General features: G+C 58.5%; 5 protein-coding genes across 11 annotated transcripts in view; 3 read left to right on the forward strand and 2 right to left on the reverse strand.

Annotated features, from left to right (window-relative positions):
* Positions 1-6: 6 nt before the first annotated feature.
* Positions 7-2,228, forward strand: PTGES3L (prostaglandin E synthase 3 like). The gene is made up of 7 exons (XM_042027826.1): positions 7-67; positions 473-586; positions 722-788; positions 1,083-1,181; positions 1,560-1,649; positions 1,754-1,807; positions 2,037-2,228. Exons 1-7 carry the CDS (start codon positions 60-62, stop codon positions 2,043-2,045), a joined length of 441 nt encoding a protein of 146 aa, XP_041883760.1. The 5' UTR covers positions 7-59; the 3' UTR covers positions 2,046-2,228.
* An 88-nt stretch (positions 2,229-2,316) lies between these two features.
* Positions 2,317-8,381, forward strand: LOC121664498 (alanyl-tRNA editing protein Aarsd1-like). 7 transcript variants are annotated; one of them, XR_006016024.1, is made up of 15 exons: positions 2,317-2,456; positions 2,530-2,652; positions 2,727-2,886; positions 3,324-3,381; positions 3,727-3,883; positions 3,974-4,090; positions 4,723-4,853; positions 4,960-5,026; positions 5,219-5,310; positions 5,759-5,813; positions 6,355-6,449; positions 6,591-6,741; positions 7,299-7,372; positions 8,049-8,138; positions 8,249-8,381. XR_006016024.1 is itself a non-coding variant. In XM_042027821.1 (12 exons), the coding sequence occupies exons 1-12, from the start codon at positions 2,418-2,420 to the stop codon at positions 6,724-6,726; spliced, it is 1,230 nt and encodes a 409-aa protein (XP_041883755.1). In that variant the 5' UTR covers positions 2,317-2,417; the 3' UTR covers positions 6,727-6,813. The 7 variants fall into 7 exon arrangements, 1 of the variants encoding a protein (XP_041883755.1); XR_006016025.1 differs by having other exon boundaries at positions 7,303-7,372; XR_006016023.1 differs by having other exon boundaries at positions 7,299-8,138.
* G6PC1 (glucose-6-phosphatase catalytic subunit 1) lies at positions 8,325-11,271 on the reverse strand. The gene is made up of 5 exons (XM_042027820.1): positions 10,984-11,271; positions 10,364-10,473; positions 9,936-10,044; positions 9,583-9,698; positions 8,325-9,483 (listed from the first exon to the last, which is right to left on the reverse strand). Exons 1-5 carry the CDS (start codon positions 11,211-11,213, stop codon positions 8,972-8,974), a joined length of 1,077 nt encoding a protein of 358 aa, XP_041883754.1. The 5' UTR covers positions 11,214-11,271; the 3' UTR covers positions 8,325-8,971.
* The window catches only part of BECN1 (beclin 1), a 20,815-nt gene continuing 14,310 nt past the window's right edge, over positions 11,175-17,679 (forward strand). Inside the window, exon 1 of the mRNA XM_042027823.1 lies at positions 11,175-11,201. Coding sequence (XP_041883757.1) covers positions 11,176-11,201 — 26 coding nt within the window. The 5' untranslated portion in view covers position 11,175. The remainder of the gene's footprint in view (positions 11,202-17,679) is intronic.
* LOC121664619 (membrane primary amine oxidase-like) lies at positions 14,712-17,679 on the reverse strand (the record flags this gene model as incomplete). Its single annotated transcript, XM_042028024.1, is given in 5 exon segments — positions 14,712-15,179; positions 15,343-15,472; positions 16,168-16,210; positions 16,213-16,449; positions 16,548-17,679. Coding segments are annotated over 5 exon segments (1,845 nt in total), but the record flags the coding sequence as incomplete, so codon positions are not given.

The following is a 17,679-nucleotide window of genomic DNA, read 5'->3' on the forward strand; positions in this document are numbered from 1 at the left end:
CCCCGCGCCCGGCAGCCGCGCCCCCGGCCCGAAATAGCGCGGGGCGGGTGGGCACCGCCATGGCGCGGTGAGCACGGCCGGACGGGACTGGTAGCGCCCGGAACCTATGCACGGCGCCCGGTGCCCGGCTGAGGCACCACGGGACAGGAGCCTCTGACCTGGAGCGGCGGGGAACGGCGCCGGGCCAGGCAGAGGGGAGCGGACACAGGCCGGCCGGGCCCCGCCGACTGCCCGGCCAAGGGCGTGAGGGGCGGGAGAGGGGAGCGTCCCGGGGCCAGTGTGCACTGCCCACCGCCCCGCCAGCACCCTCCCGGCTCCCGCCGCCAGTCCCGGGGCTCGGCCCAGGCAGAGCCCGTGTCCGGGGCCTCTCCCTCGCCCCCGCCCGCCGTGCCCCGCGCGGGCCCTGCTGAGCACTGCTGGGCACCGGGGAAATGCCCCGCTGGTGATTCCCGCTGGTCTGCTCTTCCCCAAGGCAACCTGCAAAGACTCTGTGGTACGACCGGCCGCGGTACGTGTACCTGGAGTTCTGTGTCGAGGACAGCACGGACGTGAAGGTCGTCATCGAGGACCAACGGTTGGTGTTCAGGTGAGCTACCACTGCCCTAACGACCGACATGGCCCTGCTCTGGGGGTGTTTCAGAGGGCAAGGAGGACTCCGTGAGAGGGGAGCACGCATGGCCTCAGCTCTCTCCTAAGCCAGGTTGTTACGATGTTTTGGCAGTTGCAAAAATGCAGACGGTGTGGAGTTCTACAACGAGATCAACCTGTATGCCAGGGTCAACTCCAAGGTGAGGTTTCCCGCCAACAAACAGTTCTTCGACAGCCTCTGTCAGCCTCAGAGTCAGGGCCAATCTGTGCAGTCTTGAGCAACACTGCTTAGCATTGGATGCTGTCATCCTGAGAACTTCAGTGGGGTGAGCCTGAGAGCCCTGACCCTGGGGCTGATACTCGCGGTGCTGTCTTGAGCCAGAAACAACCTGTCTCTGTGGGTCTGTGTCCCTCACAGCCTGTGCAGGGCTGAGCTTTAACCCTGTGCAGAGAGGAACCTGGCAGACACTGAGGCACCCCTGATCTCTTGGCAGGACTCACGGGAGAAGCGCTCTGACCGCTCCATCACATGCTTTATGAGGAAGTGGAAGGAGAAAGTGGCCTGGCCACGTATCACCAAGGAGAACATCAAGGTGTGTGTGGTACCTGGCAGCCAGGACCAGCCTCAGCACGTGTGCTATGCCCACTCAGCACCTCGTGGCTCCTAGGAACCAACCTGCCCCCAGGACAGACACAGAGGCTCCCACAGGGGACCCCAAGACAGAGCTCCCAAAAAAGCCCAACCTGATAATCACCTCTAGTCACAGACTTCTGCCCTCCAGGAAGGATGTGGCACCCCTTTTCCTGGACACACTCAGGATCAGGACCAGTGCCTGCAGGCAAAGGGACACTGCTGCTTCCTGCCCCTCCCCAGTCTGACAAGGCCCCTCACCTTATGCAGGAGCTGCCCCTGGGCTGTGTGTCCCCGCGGTGCTGCTCCCCCCCTCAGGGGATGCTCTCTGTGCCCACAGCCAGCCTGGCTCTCCGTGGACTTTGACAACTGGCGAGACTGGGAAGGGGACGAGGAGGTGGAGAGGGCCATGGTGGAACAGTACGCAGAGGTGAGCTGGGCCACCGGCCTCAGGATCCTGGGGCACATTGTATGGGTGCTTGGGATGGGGGGACACCAGCCATTTGGGGATCCAGCCATTTGTTTCCCATCCAGATGCTGGAGAAGGTGACAGACAAAGGCCCCCCACCAGCCATGGATGACCTGGATGTAAGTACCACCACCCAGCTGCTTCCTGATGCCCTGCCGAGCACAGCCCAGCCTCAGCCTTCCGCCGGCTCCGGGACACCGGCAGCAACTCCTGCTGCACCCCTCGGGCAGCCGATCCTGGAGCCAGCGTGGAAACGCTCCCCGGGACAACTGGCTGGTGCCACCTGCTGCGACCAGGGCTGGCCCGGTCTCGGCCCAGTCCCTGGCACCTCGCTCCTCCCTCCCGCAGGATGACTGAAGCCCAGGCCCCCGGGGACACGCACCGAGGAGCAGCGCGGGCAGGGTTCTCCGAGGAAGCGGGGCTGCCTCAGCTCGTGCCTCGCCGCGAGCAGCGCTCCCGACCCTGGGCGGCGGAAGCGCTCCGGTCTCCCGTACGCGGTTACTCGCGCGGGGCACGGGGCAATAAACGTGAACTGCCGCAGCCGTGTGCCGGGCGCTCGGGTCGCCGCCGCGCCGGGCGCTCGGGAGCCGTCACCGCCGGCGGGAGCGCGCCCGCGCGTCACCGTGCAGGCTCCGCCCGCTCGCGGCACGGCGGCCGCCGCTGCCAGGCCCTGTCCGCCCGCGGCCGCTGTCGCCGCCAGTCTCGCGTCGCTTCTGCCGAACGGTCGCGATGGTGTTCCGGTGCCAGCGGGACAGCTGGGCCCGGCAGGTAGCGTGGGGCCGGGGCCGGGGCGTGGGGCAGGCCCGGGCGGGCCCTCACGGCGCCACCGTCTCTGTCTCAGTTCACCACCAGGGTGGTGTCGTGCCGGGCGGCCGAGCTGCGGCCCGAGGGCGGCGGGGAGCCGGTGCGCGGGTTCCAGGTGGTGCTGGAGGACACCATCCTCTTCCCCGAGGGCGGCGGGCAGGTACGGGCAGGGACGGGCCGGGCCGGGCGGGGGCCGGGCCGGGGCCGGCGGCACTGACGTCCCGTGTCCCGCAGCCGGATGATCGCGGCCTCATCGGGGACGTGCCGGTGCTGCGCGTGACCCGGCGGGGCCCCGAGGCCGTGCATTTCGTGCCGGCCGCGCTGGAACCGGGCGCTGAAGTGCTGCTGTCGCTGGACTGGGAGCGCCGCTTCGACCACATGCAGCAGCATTCAGGTCCGTGCCGGTACTGAGGGGCTCCCGGGAACACCCGCGGGGGGTGCCGGCGGTGCGGCCTTGGGCGGGGGGTGCGGTCCCCACCCTGGTCAGGGTAGGGTGAAACCTACCTGTGTTCTGTGTGCACAGTCTGTTCCTGGGGCTGCTGGAGGCAGCAGGTGCCCCTCTGCAAGCTCTCCTTGGTTTGTTAACAAACCTACCGAAAACAGGTTTGGAAGGGAAAGTTCAACCTGCCTTGCAGCCCCCAGCGTGTGCTGTAGTGCTGCCTGGACCCGAGGCCCATGAGGCCAGAGCTGTCTCCTCGCTGTTCTTGAGCACTGGCAGGAGCCCCATAGCATCCAGCACTTGCCTGTTGTGGAGAATGTCAACAGCAAAGACACAGCCTGACTGAAAATAGCAGTGGCACTCAGAGCTAGTGCTTGCACGTCTCTTTCCAGGACAGCATCTCATCAGTGCCATTGCAGAACAGATGTTTGGATTCAAGACGACTTCATGGTGAGCAGGATAAAGGTTCCTTTTGACCCCAGTGTTTTCTTGTTTGGCACATGCCACCATGCTTCCTTGCACAAAGCCTGAACACTGAAACACCAAAAGCAATTTGGACATTTCACTTGAGCTCAGATGTCACAGGAGAGGTGACTGACCTGGAGAGAAGCTGTACAAAATGTTTGCTCTGTCTTGTCCTCCTCAAGTGTTTGGTTTCCATCTGGTGCTTTGAACATAACAGGGAGAAGAGGGAAATCTGTTTTGTTTCAGTCACCACATTCCCACCAGTGGGATGCACAAAGGGACCTCCCAGCTGGTCTCAGCTACAGCAGCAGATGTTCTTCCCTGGTGCAGGGAGCTGGGCCGTCAGCGAAGTGTCATTGAGCTGGACACCCCCTTGGTGACAGCAGAGCAGGTCACAGCCCTAGAGAAGAGCGTGAACGAGAAAATCCGGGACAGGGTCCCTGTAACAGTGAGGGAACTGGCTGCAGATGACCCTGAAGTTGAAACAGTGAGTGGTGGGAGAGAGCTGATGGTATTCGTGGGACGGGAATGACTGAGCACAAATGTCCCTGTGTTTGTCACTGTTCTCCTCTGCCAGGTGAGGAGCCGAGGGCTGCCCGATGACCACGTAGGGCCAGTGCGTGTTGTGGACATCAAAGGCATTGACTCCAACCTGTGCTGTGGGACTCATGTCTCCAACCTGAGTGACCTCCAGGTGTGTAGCTGCAGGTGGGCTGCCTCTGGGAGCCACACTCCACACAGAACACAGCCAAAGTCCCTGGGATCCACAGGCTGCTCAAGACTGTCCTGATGGGGAAGGGGGTGGCAGCAGCCCCAGGCTGAGGGAGCCCCAGGCTGAGGGAGTCACAGGAGGGTCACACACAGGCTGGCAGCCTCAGGCTCTTTTGTTTCCTTGTAGCAGAACTCAGCCCTGTGTGCATCAGTGATGTTCTTGCACTGCCAGGGCTGTTGGCATGTTCCCTCTGCTTAAAGTTCTGATATTTTTGAGTGCTCATCATGGATGAGAAATCTTCTGTGCAGGGAAATGGCAATAAAATTCTAGGCCTGCCTTTAAGTATTTGTGCCTTCTCAGTCATTGGTTGGAGTCTGTTTCCCAGCAGAGACGTCCAGATGCCTTGTAGAGTACATCTCATGGCTAGAGAATTGCATAAATTCCACTGTAGCACCATACCTTGTTTTTGGTATGTTGACTTCATGGTTGATTTTCATCAATTTATTTTCACTGGCAGAGAGTCAATATTCACCACAAGACATAATCTGGCAGGAACTGGCCACCCGTGTGTATTGCCAAAATGCTGTTCTGACCAGGTTGATTTTCTTTTTAAGGTTATTAAACTCCTTGGCGTGGAAAAAGGGAAAAAAAACAAAACCAACTTGGTTTTCTTGGCGGGAAACAGAGTGCTGAAGTCAATCGAGCAAAGTCACAATACTGAGAAGGCTCTAACCTCCCTGCTCAAGTAATACCCTTTCCACTTCTGTTATTTCGTCTTCACTCTTTGCTCCTCTGAGAAATCCTTCCTTTGTCCTTGCCAGCAGTGATCCAAAGTCTCCCATTTCTTTCAGAAATGGACCGGGTGAGCATGTAGAGGCTGTGAGGAGACTGCAGAGCTCTGTGAAACTGCTCCAGAAGGTACAAGAATGGCTGGGAAAAGTGGGTTGTCACTATTTCCTGTAGACCTGAGCTTTAGTTTTGGTAACTGGGAATCAAGTCGTAGGCTTCCGTTTTTGTGGCTATTATGAAAAGTGCTCAAACCTCTGGGAACACAACTGTGTTCACGCTGACTTCTCCAGCTGCAGTACAGTTCATTTGCTTTTCTTTCAGAATAACCTGAACCTGCTTAGAGACATTGCTGTTTTGATAGCCCGGGACTTCAAGAGCAAACCTGCTCCAAGGCAGCTGTTTGTACTGCACAGGTATGGGGGAGCTCAGGGAAAGAGGGGCCAACGGCATCCCACACATTTTATGTGTGGATCTCTCACACCTGTTCAGCTTGTTTTCTCAGTGAAATAAGTAGAATATTAAACTGCCTCAGCCTGCTGCAAAGTTGCCTAATTAAAGGAATCTGTTTGTTAATTCAGTCACTGAATTCTTCTGGTTTTGTAGCTGAGAAATTACTGTGTCCATCTAATATCCTCTGCACTTGATATTTTCAAATAAAACCAGGGAGCTCTATTTCTTAAAGACAACACTTAAATAATTCCTAACATGTCCACAGGAGTGCTCAGCAAGTACTTACATATATAGACAAATAAGAGCAAGACACCAAAATCCCTGGTCAGGCATTTGGGTTCTGATTGAGGTTTTGTACTCTAGAGGGAGTTTTTGCTTCCTTCTGAAGTGTTTTTTTATCCCTCCATACAGGAAAGAGGGTGATTCTGAATTTATGAACATCATCGCTAATGAGATTGGGACAGAGGTGAGTTGCTGATGAAGACTAAACTGACACCACTGGTTTTTCACCCCAGTTATGCATGGACAGAGGCTGGACAGGCTGCTGTTCCTGCCACAGTCATGAGCTGCAGATCTGGTTCCTTTGACAGGTACCTGAGGTTACCTGTCCCCAGCAACCTCAGTCTGTAGGGCAATCACCAGCAGTGAGAATTCAGAGCACTGGGGAAGAACCTTATCCCCCAGGAGCGCTCATTGGCTGAAATAGGTTAGGATAGGATTAAGTAGATGTAGAATAGAAAGAAGAGAAGGTTTCAGTCACAATCAGCTAGTTCAACTGCCAGCTGTATCCTTTAAACTTGGGATACCCTGGTACTTCTCTGTCCCAACAGCACATGACTGAGCACAAAAGGTTCAGTTGCCACTTCCCTTTTACTTTTTTCAAGCAATCTCAGTCCAGTAATGCGTGCAGACTTTTGAACTGTCAGTTTGCTGTAGCCAGTGTTTGTCCTCTTCTTGGATGAGGAGGGCACTGATTTATCTGGAGCAAGGCCCATCTCTGTCCACAGGAAACCCTGCTATTCCTGACTGTGGGAGATGAAAAAGAAGCAGGACTCTTCCTTCTAGCTGGACCTGTTGAAGCAGTTGAAAATTTAGGTCCCAGGTAACATGTTTTGTGATTTGTTTAACATGAGTAAGAATTCTGATGTTGCAGACTGAGCAGCTGCACAGTGTGATCCAGGCATGGATCCGTGTTTGCTGCCTGGAGCAGGTTGGGCTTCAGCCTGTGGTGTTGTTGCTGCAGGGTGGCAGAACTGCTGGGTGGGAAAGGAGCTGGGAAGCGCGGCCGCTTCCAGGGCAAGGCAGCCAAGATGAGCCGTCGAGGAGAAGTGCAAGCTCTGCTCCAGGAATTCATTAGCCATCAAAACCCTGAAGCATAAGAAACAATTCTCAAAGTAGGTTTGTCTTCCCTTTGTTTGCATAGGCTCCACTAACTTCTCTACCAGAGAATAAAGACCTGAACCCAAGAGCTGGTGTGCACATGCTCTGCACGGGCTGGTTTGGTGCTCACGGAAATGGGGAGGGGATCTGCCATGGACGCTTTGCTGCAAGGGCTCATTTCTCAAGGCAGATGGTACAGGGATTAACGTAGTCCTTAGTTAACCACTCTGTAGGGTTCCTAAACCCAGAAGGGGCCTCCCACTGGCAGTACATTGGGGCGTTTTGCTTTGCACCAGTTGCTGAGGAGGAGCTGCTTGGCACAAGCACTCAAGCAAGAGGCAACTGGTCCTCCCAGAAACCTTGGGCTGGGCAGGGAGCAGCTGGGAGGGAGAGCAGGTGTCCCACAGGCAGGAGATCATTCCCCACCATGTACCAAGTCCTTTCCCTTGGTAGGGCACAGTTGTTACTGGCCGTTTTCTGACCATCGGTAGTGTCTCAGGCTGATGCAGCTGTAAATTCCCTCGGGATCAGGCTGTTCCCAGTGTTCCCTCAGCTCACCTTTCCTGCCCAGGCAGGTCCTGGAGCTGCTGCAGTCTCCTCTGGAGGAACTAAAGTGTGCTGTGGAGCCACAACAGGGCACACCAGGTAATTTGAGAATTTACCCTTCCCCTTCTTGCTAGAAATGGCATGACGGGTTTACTCCAGATGTTAGTAATAAACAGAGAAATAGAATAAAAGAAACCTCCATCCTAAGGAAGTTTATCTGTCATGAACAAGGGGATGGAGCAGCCCCAGCAGATTGTGTTCCTGCCCATGGCTGCTGTGACTGCTGCATGGCCACAGCCTGTGGCTGAGCTGTTGGGATGGCGTCAGAAGACAGGGAGCACCACTGAGGCCTGGAACTGGGTGTGGGGTCAGTGCTGCAGGGGCTGGTGCTTTGGGAGCGATCCTGCACATGCACACAGAGGGTCTGGCAGGAAGAAAGTATCTGCACCTCCCTATCTATTTTTGGCTCTCTCAGACTGAGTGAGGATGTTTACTGAGAGCGTTCATAGCCAGGCTGTACAGCCTGCACAGCTTGGAAGGCAGCAGGCTGAGCCCACAGGACTTCTGCTGCCGAGTGAGCACTGGGCCGAGGCAGGGGCTGGGAGACTGAGGTGGCAGAGGCCTGACCCAAACCCCACAGCACAGCTAAATGCCAGCTCTGTCCCCAACACCCTGGGGGCTCAGCACAGCCCCAGCTGAGCCAGTTGGTCCCAGAGCTGAGCTTGTTTCTGTAAGCAGCAAGGTGACACAAGTTTGTCCCTGTTCCTGACACAAGGTACACCCAGAATACTTGGATGAACAGCACAAAAAGCAGCTCATTGCCCCCACTGTGCTGTCAGTGTTCAGCTGCACCTCAGGACAAAAGGTAAAGAACCAGGGCACCAGGCTGTGCCCTTCCCAGTGGCTTGAATGTGTCTTGAAGGTGTTGAGGGTCTTCAGCACCCAGGAGAAATGTCCTTCCTCTACCATCTGCAGGCCGTGCCACAGCCCTGCGCCCAGGAGCTCATCCCCCATCCCATGGTGCTGGCCAGCGGGACACAGACTCACCAGCTCAACAACCTTCAGCTTTAATAAAATACCTCCTGTGCACAAGCACACCCCCCTGTCATGTGTGCAGAGATGCAGGTTCAGTTTGTACACACATGGGCGTCCGTGCCCCCCACGCCGCGTCACACAGGGGCGAATACCGACCGTCCCAGGGCTGGGGGGGTCCCCACACTGGCACTTTATCTCCATGTCACAGTGTCTGCCCATTCCTGTCACAGAGCTGCCTCTTCAGCAGACCCCAGACACGCAGAGGTGAAAACCCTTCTCCCAGTCCCCAGTGGGACTGGTGCCATCCCTAGTCCTGCAGTGCGGAGGTGGCATTGTCCCCACGAGCTGCAAGGGAGTGCAGGACCTCCCGCTGCTGCTGCTGCTGAGTCCTGGGCAGGTGATCCCCACCTGTGGGTGCAGGAGGGACAGCAGGGGAGTCGTGGGCATGCAGGGCTCTCCGTGCCCTCAGCCAGCCACAGACCGGCGTGACTGACACTGTGGGTCCGTGTTGTGGGAGCCACCCAGCACCACTGGCCCGGCCTCCATGGCCCGCTCCCAGGGCAGGGTCAGCCTGTGCGGATTCAGCGGGAAGCAAACAGTGGCTGAGGCGCACCCAGGGCCTGGTAGCTGCCCCTGAGCCCAGGGCCGGGGTGTCTGCCTGCCTTAGGCAGCCTTTTTGTCCTGCGTGGCCAAGAGCTGGGAGAGGCAGTAGGGGATGAGGCTGACAGTAGCCAGCGGCACAGCTGCACTCTTGCAGAAGGAGAGGGCGTAGAAGAGCAGCTGCATGTGGGAGGGTGGCTTGAAGGCATCGAAGATGTGGAGGATGAGGAGGGAGACAGCGATGCAGCCCAGGCGGAAGGGCAGCTGCTGGCCCTGCTTTAACTGGCAGCTCTCCTGGTACATGTGGGAGTTGAGGGCCAGCCCCAGCCCGAAGAGGATGCCCAGGTTACGGAGGAGGCTGGCAAAGGGAGTGGTGTCAATGTGGACCCACTCAGGGTGGCTGCACCACTTCTGCGCCTTCTCCAGCGTCCAGAGCAGGTCCACGCCGAACGTCCAGAGCAGCAGGTAGAAACCCAGGGTGAAGCTGAAGAGGAACAAGGTGATGCCCAGGTACCGACGGAAGCTGGCATTGTAGATGCAGCGGACATGATGGAAGGTCTTGGCCACGGCCATCCCTGCCGGTAACAAGGTGGGAGCATTGGTCAGAGCTGCAGGTGCTGCAGCCCAGCACAATGGTGCTGCAGGGAAAGGGATGGGGGGTCCGATACACTCACCTGAGAAAACCCCTGCAATCACCTGGTGGGGGAAGTGAGCAGCAATGAAGACTCGGGACACACAGACGCAGCCCTGAACTGCCCAGAACCCCATCCAAAGCACTGTCCACAGCACCCTGTGAGGGACAGGTGGCCCTGTCAGTGCCAGGGCCAGCTTGCCCTGCCCGTGGCACTGCCATCACCTACTCCAACCAATGCCTGGCTACCTGCTGAGCCTGTCCTCATGCAGACCCTACCCGAGGTGCCTCAACCCAGCTGTCAGTCCACAGCTTTGTGCCTTGATGGGCTTGGCTGTGCCTCTCAGTGCTGGAGCTGCCTCTGCCTAGCACAGGTGGTTTTGGCACACAGCTTACCAGTATCTGAGTGTCCTTGACTGCTTCTTTCCCTCAGCAGCAGAGAGGAGGGCCGTCACCATGACGTAGTACACGCCTGCTGCACCCATGGCATGGCCAGATGGGCTTCCTGGGCAAGAAGAGAGACCCAGGTCAGACTCTGCATGGGCCAGAGCCGAGCACAGGCAGGGGTTTGCACTGAACCACCACAGCTGCACCAAGGGTCAAGGTCTGCTCTTCGCAGGGGCTGCCCTGCCTCCTTCCACTGCAGGCACAGGCAGTGTCCCCAGGAGCACAGCAGTAGTGGCCCTCTCTCCAGAGCTGTCCAGGGGCATGTGCCACCTGCGGGCTGCCAGCCACAGCCCTGGCCAGGCCAGCACCTCCCTCCTTGTGTGTGCAGGTCAACCTGCTGGGGCTGGGGGACCCTACCAGTGCTTGGGGAACCCTACCAGGGCCAGTCTCACAGGTGAGCGGGAACTGCTGGATCTCTGGTGCAGAGTTGTTGCCGTAATAGTCCGTGTCAAGGACCCACCAGTATGGTCTTTCCCCAAAGAGGATCCTGAAAAGAAAAGAGAAGGGATCTGGGGAGGTCCTGGGCACAGCTGCAACTTTAGATCTGTGCTGGGGGATGGAAGAAGCAAAGGACCCACAAGTGGTCCAGGGCGTCCTGACAGACACAGCAGCCAGCTGATTGCTTGGTTCTGACAGCTGGCACTGCCTGTCCATGTCCCCATCCCCAGCCCTGAGCGGGAAGAGCAAGAACTTCCTGGAAGCAAGTCAATGTGACCTCCTGTGGTGAGGGGCTCTGTGAAGATCCCTCCAGGCAGCACCACAGCCCTGGCTGATGGGAAGCTCTGTTTGCAGGAAGCTCCATCTCTCTGCTTGGCACTGGGAAGAGGGGAGCTGTCGCTGCATGGCTTGGGAAGGAGTGACTGTTGTCACTGCCCAGCTGGGGCTGAACTCTGGTCTTTCTTCTACTCCAGCACTGGGGCCGAGAGCACCCATCTGGCCCTCACCAGTCCAGGTGTGCCAACACACTCGGTGGGAGTGTTGGCTCAGGGCCACTCACCACTTGAAGACGAGGTTGAGCCAGTCTCCGATTACAGCCACCCAGATGAGCCTGATGCCCACCGCTTCACTGAAGTGGAACCAGATGGGGAAGAGGACAAAAAAAGCATTCCTGAGATCAGCGGCATAAGAGATGAAGAGGAACCAGTCCTGGGAGCCCTGGAAGCGCTGCTGCAGCCAGTGTGTTGTCCGGATGCCTGCGTCGTGCAGGAGGTTCATGTTGGCCTCCATCCTGCCCTGCTGCCGCTGCCCTCGGCGTGGCTCTGGCTGTCCCGTACTCCACTGTGCCACTGGGGTTTTATACTCTGCAGGGTCTTGTTTGCGGCGGGCAGGTCGCCGTCCCAGCACTGATCTTTGGACCCAAAACCACTCTTTCCAAAGGTACATCACCAGGAGGTTGTAACAAACATGTTTGGAACAACTTACGTAAAAGGGGAAAACGGGCTTTGAGGGCACGTGAAGTGCAGGTGCTCCAGCCCCAGCCCCATCCCCTACCCAGCCCCATCCCCTCGCTCGGGGGGACCCTGCAGCCCTGGCTCCTCCGGCTATCCAACACCACAGTTCAGCTGCTCCGACTGAACCGCAGCCTTTGCTCCGTTATCCCACGCTCTGTGTGACAGTCCTGCAGAGCTGCCGTGTCCGGGGCTGACAATTGCTCTCATCTCTCTGCCATCCCCCCATGAACCACCACTGCAGCATGGCAAGGATGCCCAGGAGCGTGGAGCAGGTGTGTGGAGCAGAGGGCAGACTGCCCACCGCCCTCCTCCTTTGCCAGGCTAATTTAACCAGGACTTCGCATAATGGGAAACTTTCAAAGCCATTCCTGGAGGTCCCTGCAGTCCCAGACAGCCAGGCCTGGGACGCTCCTGGCTGCCAGGCGTGTTCTTCTGATCTCTAGTATGGGGCTAAAGGACCTTTGCAAATAGGGACAGCATTTCTCCTCCCAGCACCACACCTCCTGCGCCATCAGGAGCATCTGTCCCCAGGCTGCAGGGATAGAGCCGAACACCCCATTCATCCTGCGGTGCCCATGGCTGTCCCCTCAACCCCAGCCACACTCTGCTGTCCCTGGTAGCAGTGCTGGCACCACAGCTTTATCATCCACAACTGCAAAGACACACAGCCCTGCGGCAGCAGCACAGGGTGCCCAGACAGCAGCCACCGCAGCTGAACAGGCAGCAAGGCGTTAATGATCAACAGCCAGTGAAATGCATCACTTATCTCCCTCCTGAGAAAACCCAGGTCAACATCCTTGAACCACTGCCCTGTGCTGTTTGCCTCTGTGGGAACTGTGTCCAGTACTGAGTCCTGCTCACAAACAGCAGGAGCTCCAGGCCCCATCCTGCCCCTCTGCCCGTGCAGAGCCCAGGGAGCCACGGGGTCTGACAGGTGAAACACCGGCAAACCTTGCTCCCTGGGATATGGGCATGGATGGCCTGTGAGAGAAGCAGGCAAAGGCCACAGACTCAGCCCACAGGCACATCCTATCCAGCCTGGCCTTGCTGCACCCAAGGCAGATGGTCGCAGACCCTGGACTGAGCTCCTGACCTACAAAACATCCCAACAAAACAGAAGTTTGCACAGAAATGGAATTACTCTTGCAAAACAAATTCCCTGACAGCTCATTCCAGGGTCGTCAACTGAGAGTGGCTTTGGCCAGCGTGAAGGAATGCAGCAGACTTGGCTTCCGTTCCAAAAATATTTTGAAACCATCAGCAATAAATCCTTCACAGGAGATTTCACAGCAGAAAACTGGGCAAAAGGTGTTGGGGGATGGGGACTAGCACTCCAGTCCCCTTGGAAAAAGTCACTGCAGGAAAACTGGGGCCATAGTGGGGAGTGGGCAGGAAGCAGGATGGAAGCAGTCACCTCCTCCCTCCCAGCACAGAGGACAGAGTGGCTTGGCCCAGTACCCCCCTGTGCAGTGCCAGGTGCACATGCCACAGGTCAGGACTGTGCCAGAGCTGCCAGGGTCCACACGGTCCCAGTGTTACTCCATCCCTGCCCTGTGGATAAATCCCTGGCCCCAAAGTCACTGTGTGGACCTGAGGCAGGGCAGGGCAGATGGAGCTGCCTGGGCACTGCAGGGTTCTGCATCCTGGCCAGTCTGACAATTGCTTGGGGTCCAGCTCATCCCCTGCACCAAACAGCCCTGGCAGCAGCATGGCTGGGGATGTGCTCTGTAAAGTGGCTGGCTGGCTTTCTCAGGCAAGGAATGGGGCCAGGCTGGGGGAGCCTGATTTCTGCCCTGGGTCTGTGCACACCGAGCCCAGGACCAGCTGGCAGCCCAGGAGCCGTGTGACTGCAGTGGCAGCAGCTGGCTCTGGGTGTCCCCGTGATTCCCAAGGTTCCAGATGCAGCTATGGCAGGTGCCAGTGTTTGGTCCAGAATGTTCCCAGATGGCCTCAAGGTGCAGGCTGGGCTGTGGCAGTGTTCTGGTCACTGCATCAGCACACGAGCAGAGTCCAGGCGGCACCACACACACGTGGGCACGTGGCCGTGGGCAGGACGCTGGCTGGCCACAACCTTCCTCTCGCACAAGGCCTGAGAGAAGCCTCTGAGCACAGCCCCTGCTGTCACCCCAGGGCACCCAGGGACCACTGCAGCCTCACACTGAGCCGTGGCCTTATTTGCCCCCTCCTCCCACCCCCACTCCCCTGTGCTGCAGCAAGCTGAGCTGGCTCCCAGGGGGACACGCCACAGCCATTAGGGTTTCTCGAGCCCCTCACACCATGGTTCTGGACAAACCCATCCACTACAGCAAGGGGTCAGAGGGGATGGATACCCACCATGCCCCCAGGGACACCTTGGTGAGTGCTTAGCACCTGCAGCCGTGTGCCAGGGATGGCACTGGCCTCACCAAGCTTCTTGGTGTCCCCATCCCAGCCGGGCACAGGGAGGATGGGCTCTGTAGGCTGTGGGATCCTGCAGCCCAGAGCTGCACGTGCAGCTGGGGGTGTAGAAGGAGGGTCCCCACACAGGGGGGCTGAGCACGCTGGGCAGCAGCCAAGCCCAGGACTGATTAACACAGCTCAGAACAACTGTTAAACATTAACTCCCTTGTTTGCTCCATGCCAGGCACTGTGCCGGGCACTGAGGTGGCCCCACATCCCTTGGACCCCCGCAGAGCTGAGCCAGGGCCATCCCTTACAGGCCATCAGCTCCCACCGCATCAGCCATGCCGGGGTCTGGCCCCGGCCACAAGAGCCACAGCAGCACCCATGAGCTACGCGAGTTTGTCCAGGGAAAGCACTCGAGTGCCTGTTTATTGGGAAGGGCGGACACGGGACAGCCCAGCCCGGGGACTGCCCATCCGGAGGCCCAGCTGTGGGCTCCTCCAGCAGCCTCCTGGCTAGCCCAGTGCACCGTCTCCATCTGCAGACTTGGCACTGCAGCAGCGGCCAGAGCTTGGCGGTGCCTGGGCCCGGTGGCCTTGATACTGCAATGGCTGCGTGGCTGGGGAGGATGCTTGGGGCGTCCTGTGGCAGCTCCACAGCAGCGCCACACCACTCACTCCTGCCACTGTGGGCAAAACCTCGGGTGGACCACAGCTCCAAGGGCAGCTGCAGCTTTGTACTATGGACAACCTCGGCCAGGACCGTCACCCTGTGTGCACCGACGTTGGGAAGGTGGTGAGAGCCCCATGCCAGAGGAGGGGAGTGGCTACGGGCACCCCACAGTGCACAGGGTGACATCCTGGATGAAATAAAAAAAGTCACTGCCAAAGGCTGTTTTTCAGAGGCTTTGTATCCTCCTTTAGCAGTGCTGAAATGAGAACTGAGCTTCTCTGAAAACCTGACCCTGAGCATGCAACACCCTGAGCATGCAACACCCTGGTGTGGGACAGAGCCCCTCTGAGCACCCACCCGACAGCCAGCAGCAGCCCCTGGCCCATCAGAGCCCGCCGAGCGGCGGGGCCAGGCTGAGGTTGAGGAAGCCCCCAAAGTGGAAGGGGGGCAGGTGGGGGGCACAGGCAGCAGCAGAGGATAGGCAGGCAAGGGGATTGGTCCCACACGCCCCTGTGTCCTGTTCACTGCTGAAGTAGACGCTGTCAGATGAATCCACTGAGGGGTCCTCGTTGAAGTAGTTGTAGGGCCTCAGGAAAAAGCCGACACCGTTCCCCACGGTCACCGTGTTGGGGACATCTTCAGCATGAGGGACGTGCAGGAACCCCACAGTGATCCAGGCAACCAAGTCCTGGGGAGAAGAGGAATGAGGCATCTGTCAGGCTGAGCAGGACTCTGCCAGCCCAGCAGCTGCTCAGTCTGGCTCTGGAATGGGTGAAGCCTCTGGGCAGGGCAGGAGCCGGCATGGCCCCCACAAGGCTCAGCTTCTCTCCATCCCAGGGACCCCAGCTTACCTGGCCGGTGATGGTCTCGTTGTTGATGAAGTCAGCAAAGGCAACAGTGGGAGTCCAGGGGTCATTCTGGTTGTAGATGCTGGTGCTGCTGGGCTCCTCCTCCTTCCTCCGGGTGACGGCCAGCTGGTACCTGGCAGCACAGGGGTCAGAGGGGCTTATCCATGCCAGCACAGGGCAGGGCAGCCATGGCATTGCCAGCTGGGGTGCACTGGCAAACTGGGGCTGGATGCATCCCTGGTCTGCCCTGGAGTGGGGAGGGAAAGGGCCAGCAGGGCAACAGCCCCAGCATCTTCGAGCTTGAGGGGGATCCCCCCGTGGCTTTTCCAGCATTGCTGTGAAACATGAATGGATCCAGGCACAAATGCTGCCACTCAACACCTGATGCGCTCCCTCAAGCCACAGCTACTTCTCCCCCACACAGGCTTCCCCAGCATGAGCTCCATCAGCTCACCCTGGCACTGAGACTGGACCGTGCTTATCCCAAGCATTCTCCAAAAGACGTTCTGTCCTCTTGGGAAGATATCACAACCTGGCGATGCCAGTGCTTCCCCTAGGAATTTGTCCTGCAGCCTACTTCCCCTCAAAGGGAAAAACACATGGGGTTGCTCTAAATTAGTCTGACGTGAGGTCAGATTCCTGCCTGTGAACTACCAGGAGCAGATGTTATTGAGCAACACTTCAAGGAAATTTCAGAGCCAAAAGCTATGCATGTTTGCTGTTTAACCCTTCCCTGCAGCCTGGTGCCGGCCTACCCAGAGGTGAGGGTCTCCCTCCGCCAGGAGCAGAAGCAGCTGAGGCCACACGCTCCCCAGCCCTGGCACCCACCTGCCCCAGCTGATGGACGGTTCCATGGAGCTGTTGGTGGGTGCTTCCCGGCGAAGCTGATGATCTGGACCCGGTAGCTGCGTGGGTGCCCCCACTTGTTGGGGTTGGGGCCGACAAAGGAGAGGTAGCGGGGCATAGGGGCATTGAGTGGGAATGCTGCCTCATCCTCCTTCTCCAGCCTTGCCCTGCGGAGGTATGGCCGCTCAATGGTGTTCTGTGTGCTCCAGGGATCTTTGACAAACTCGTACTCCATGTCCTGGGTCTCCAGGGAATTCAGCTGCCCTGTGAAGCAGAAGAGAAAACCCTCTCGAGCCCTGCACCCCAGGAAGAGCCTCAGGCCACAGTAAACCACAGCCATGCACAAAGGTGGCCAGACCTACCATCAACATCCAGGTCCACCTTGTAGTGGATGTGGTGGAGGTGCATCGTCCCCAGCGTGTGGGGCCCAACCCTGTTGCCATAGTCAGTGCCTTGGCCATGGAAGAAGGAGGAGCTGATGTAGCCAGTGGCATGCACCCGGACCTCCACAGCCCCGCTGCCATGGAACATGAAGTCCCAGATGTAGTCGTAGTTAATGAGCGTGGAGATGGTACGGATGACCAGCGTGTTTTTCCGCAGCCCGCCATAGTAGAAGGACTGCGAGTCGGAGAAGTGGTGCCTCAGAGGGAGGGCAGAGTCATGCTCAAAAATGCAGAGTGAGTTTTGGTTGGTTTTGGGAGTATCTGTCTCTGCCAGGTAGTGCCGGTCCACGTAGGTCGCTGTGTAAGGGCAGTCGAGGCCCTGGACCAGCTCATAGGCAAACCTGCCAATGCCAAAGCTCCCGTCGAGGTAGCGGGTGGACATGCCCCCAGGGCAGTTGGAGCCGTACAGGGCTAACGCTTCCTGGAGACTCAGCTCGTAGACAATCCTCTCCCCACGGTACCTGATGTCAAAGAGGCGCGGGCCGGTGTTGGGGTTCATGCCGAAGGCGATGCTCCAGCCCTGGAAGGTGATGCGATTGTCCCTGATGCTGTAGCGGGGACCCTGGGGCTCAAACTGCAGTGGACCTGGGGACTCAGGCGGGCGCCGGGGCCTCATTGAGCCCAGCACTGCATCAGCCTGGGGCTGCTTGAGTCTGACAACCTCCAGCACACCGGCCACAAACCCCTGTTCCAGATCCCCTGTGCTGGCAAAGTACCGGCCGCTGTAGAAGACTTTGTGCAGCTGCCAACGGGAGACCTGGAGGTCCCCATGGTCCACCAGCACCTCCAGCCCCACCGGACACAGGTAGTAACCGGTGCCAGCCACGTTGTGGAAAAGGACAAACCAGGTCATGCGGTCACCGGACTTAAAGCCCCGTGGGGCTGTGGTGAGGATGACCAGGTTGGTCCCATCAGACTCACAGCACGCAGCCAGGAAGCGCGGAGCCTTTTTCAGCTCCCTCTGAATGAGGGTGTTGATATCCATGTACTCCTTGCCGGTAACGGGTCTGCGGTGGTAGGGCACCTTCCCCCCGTACTTCTGCACCGTCAC

Source organism: Corvus kubaryi, unplaced genomic scaffold (assembly GCF_017639235.1).
Source record: "Corvus kubaryi isolate FWS band 111438036 unplaced genomic scaffold, C.kubaryi_AGA036_p1.0 37301, whole genome shotgun sequence".
Classification (NCBI taxonomy): Eukaryota; Metazoa; Chordata; class Aves; order Passeriformes; family Corvidae; genus Corvus; species Corvus kubaryi.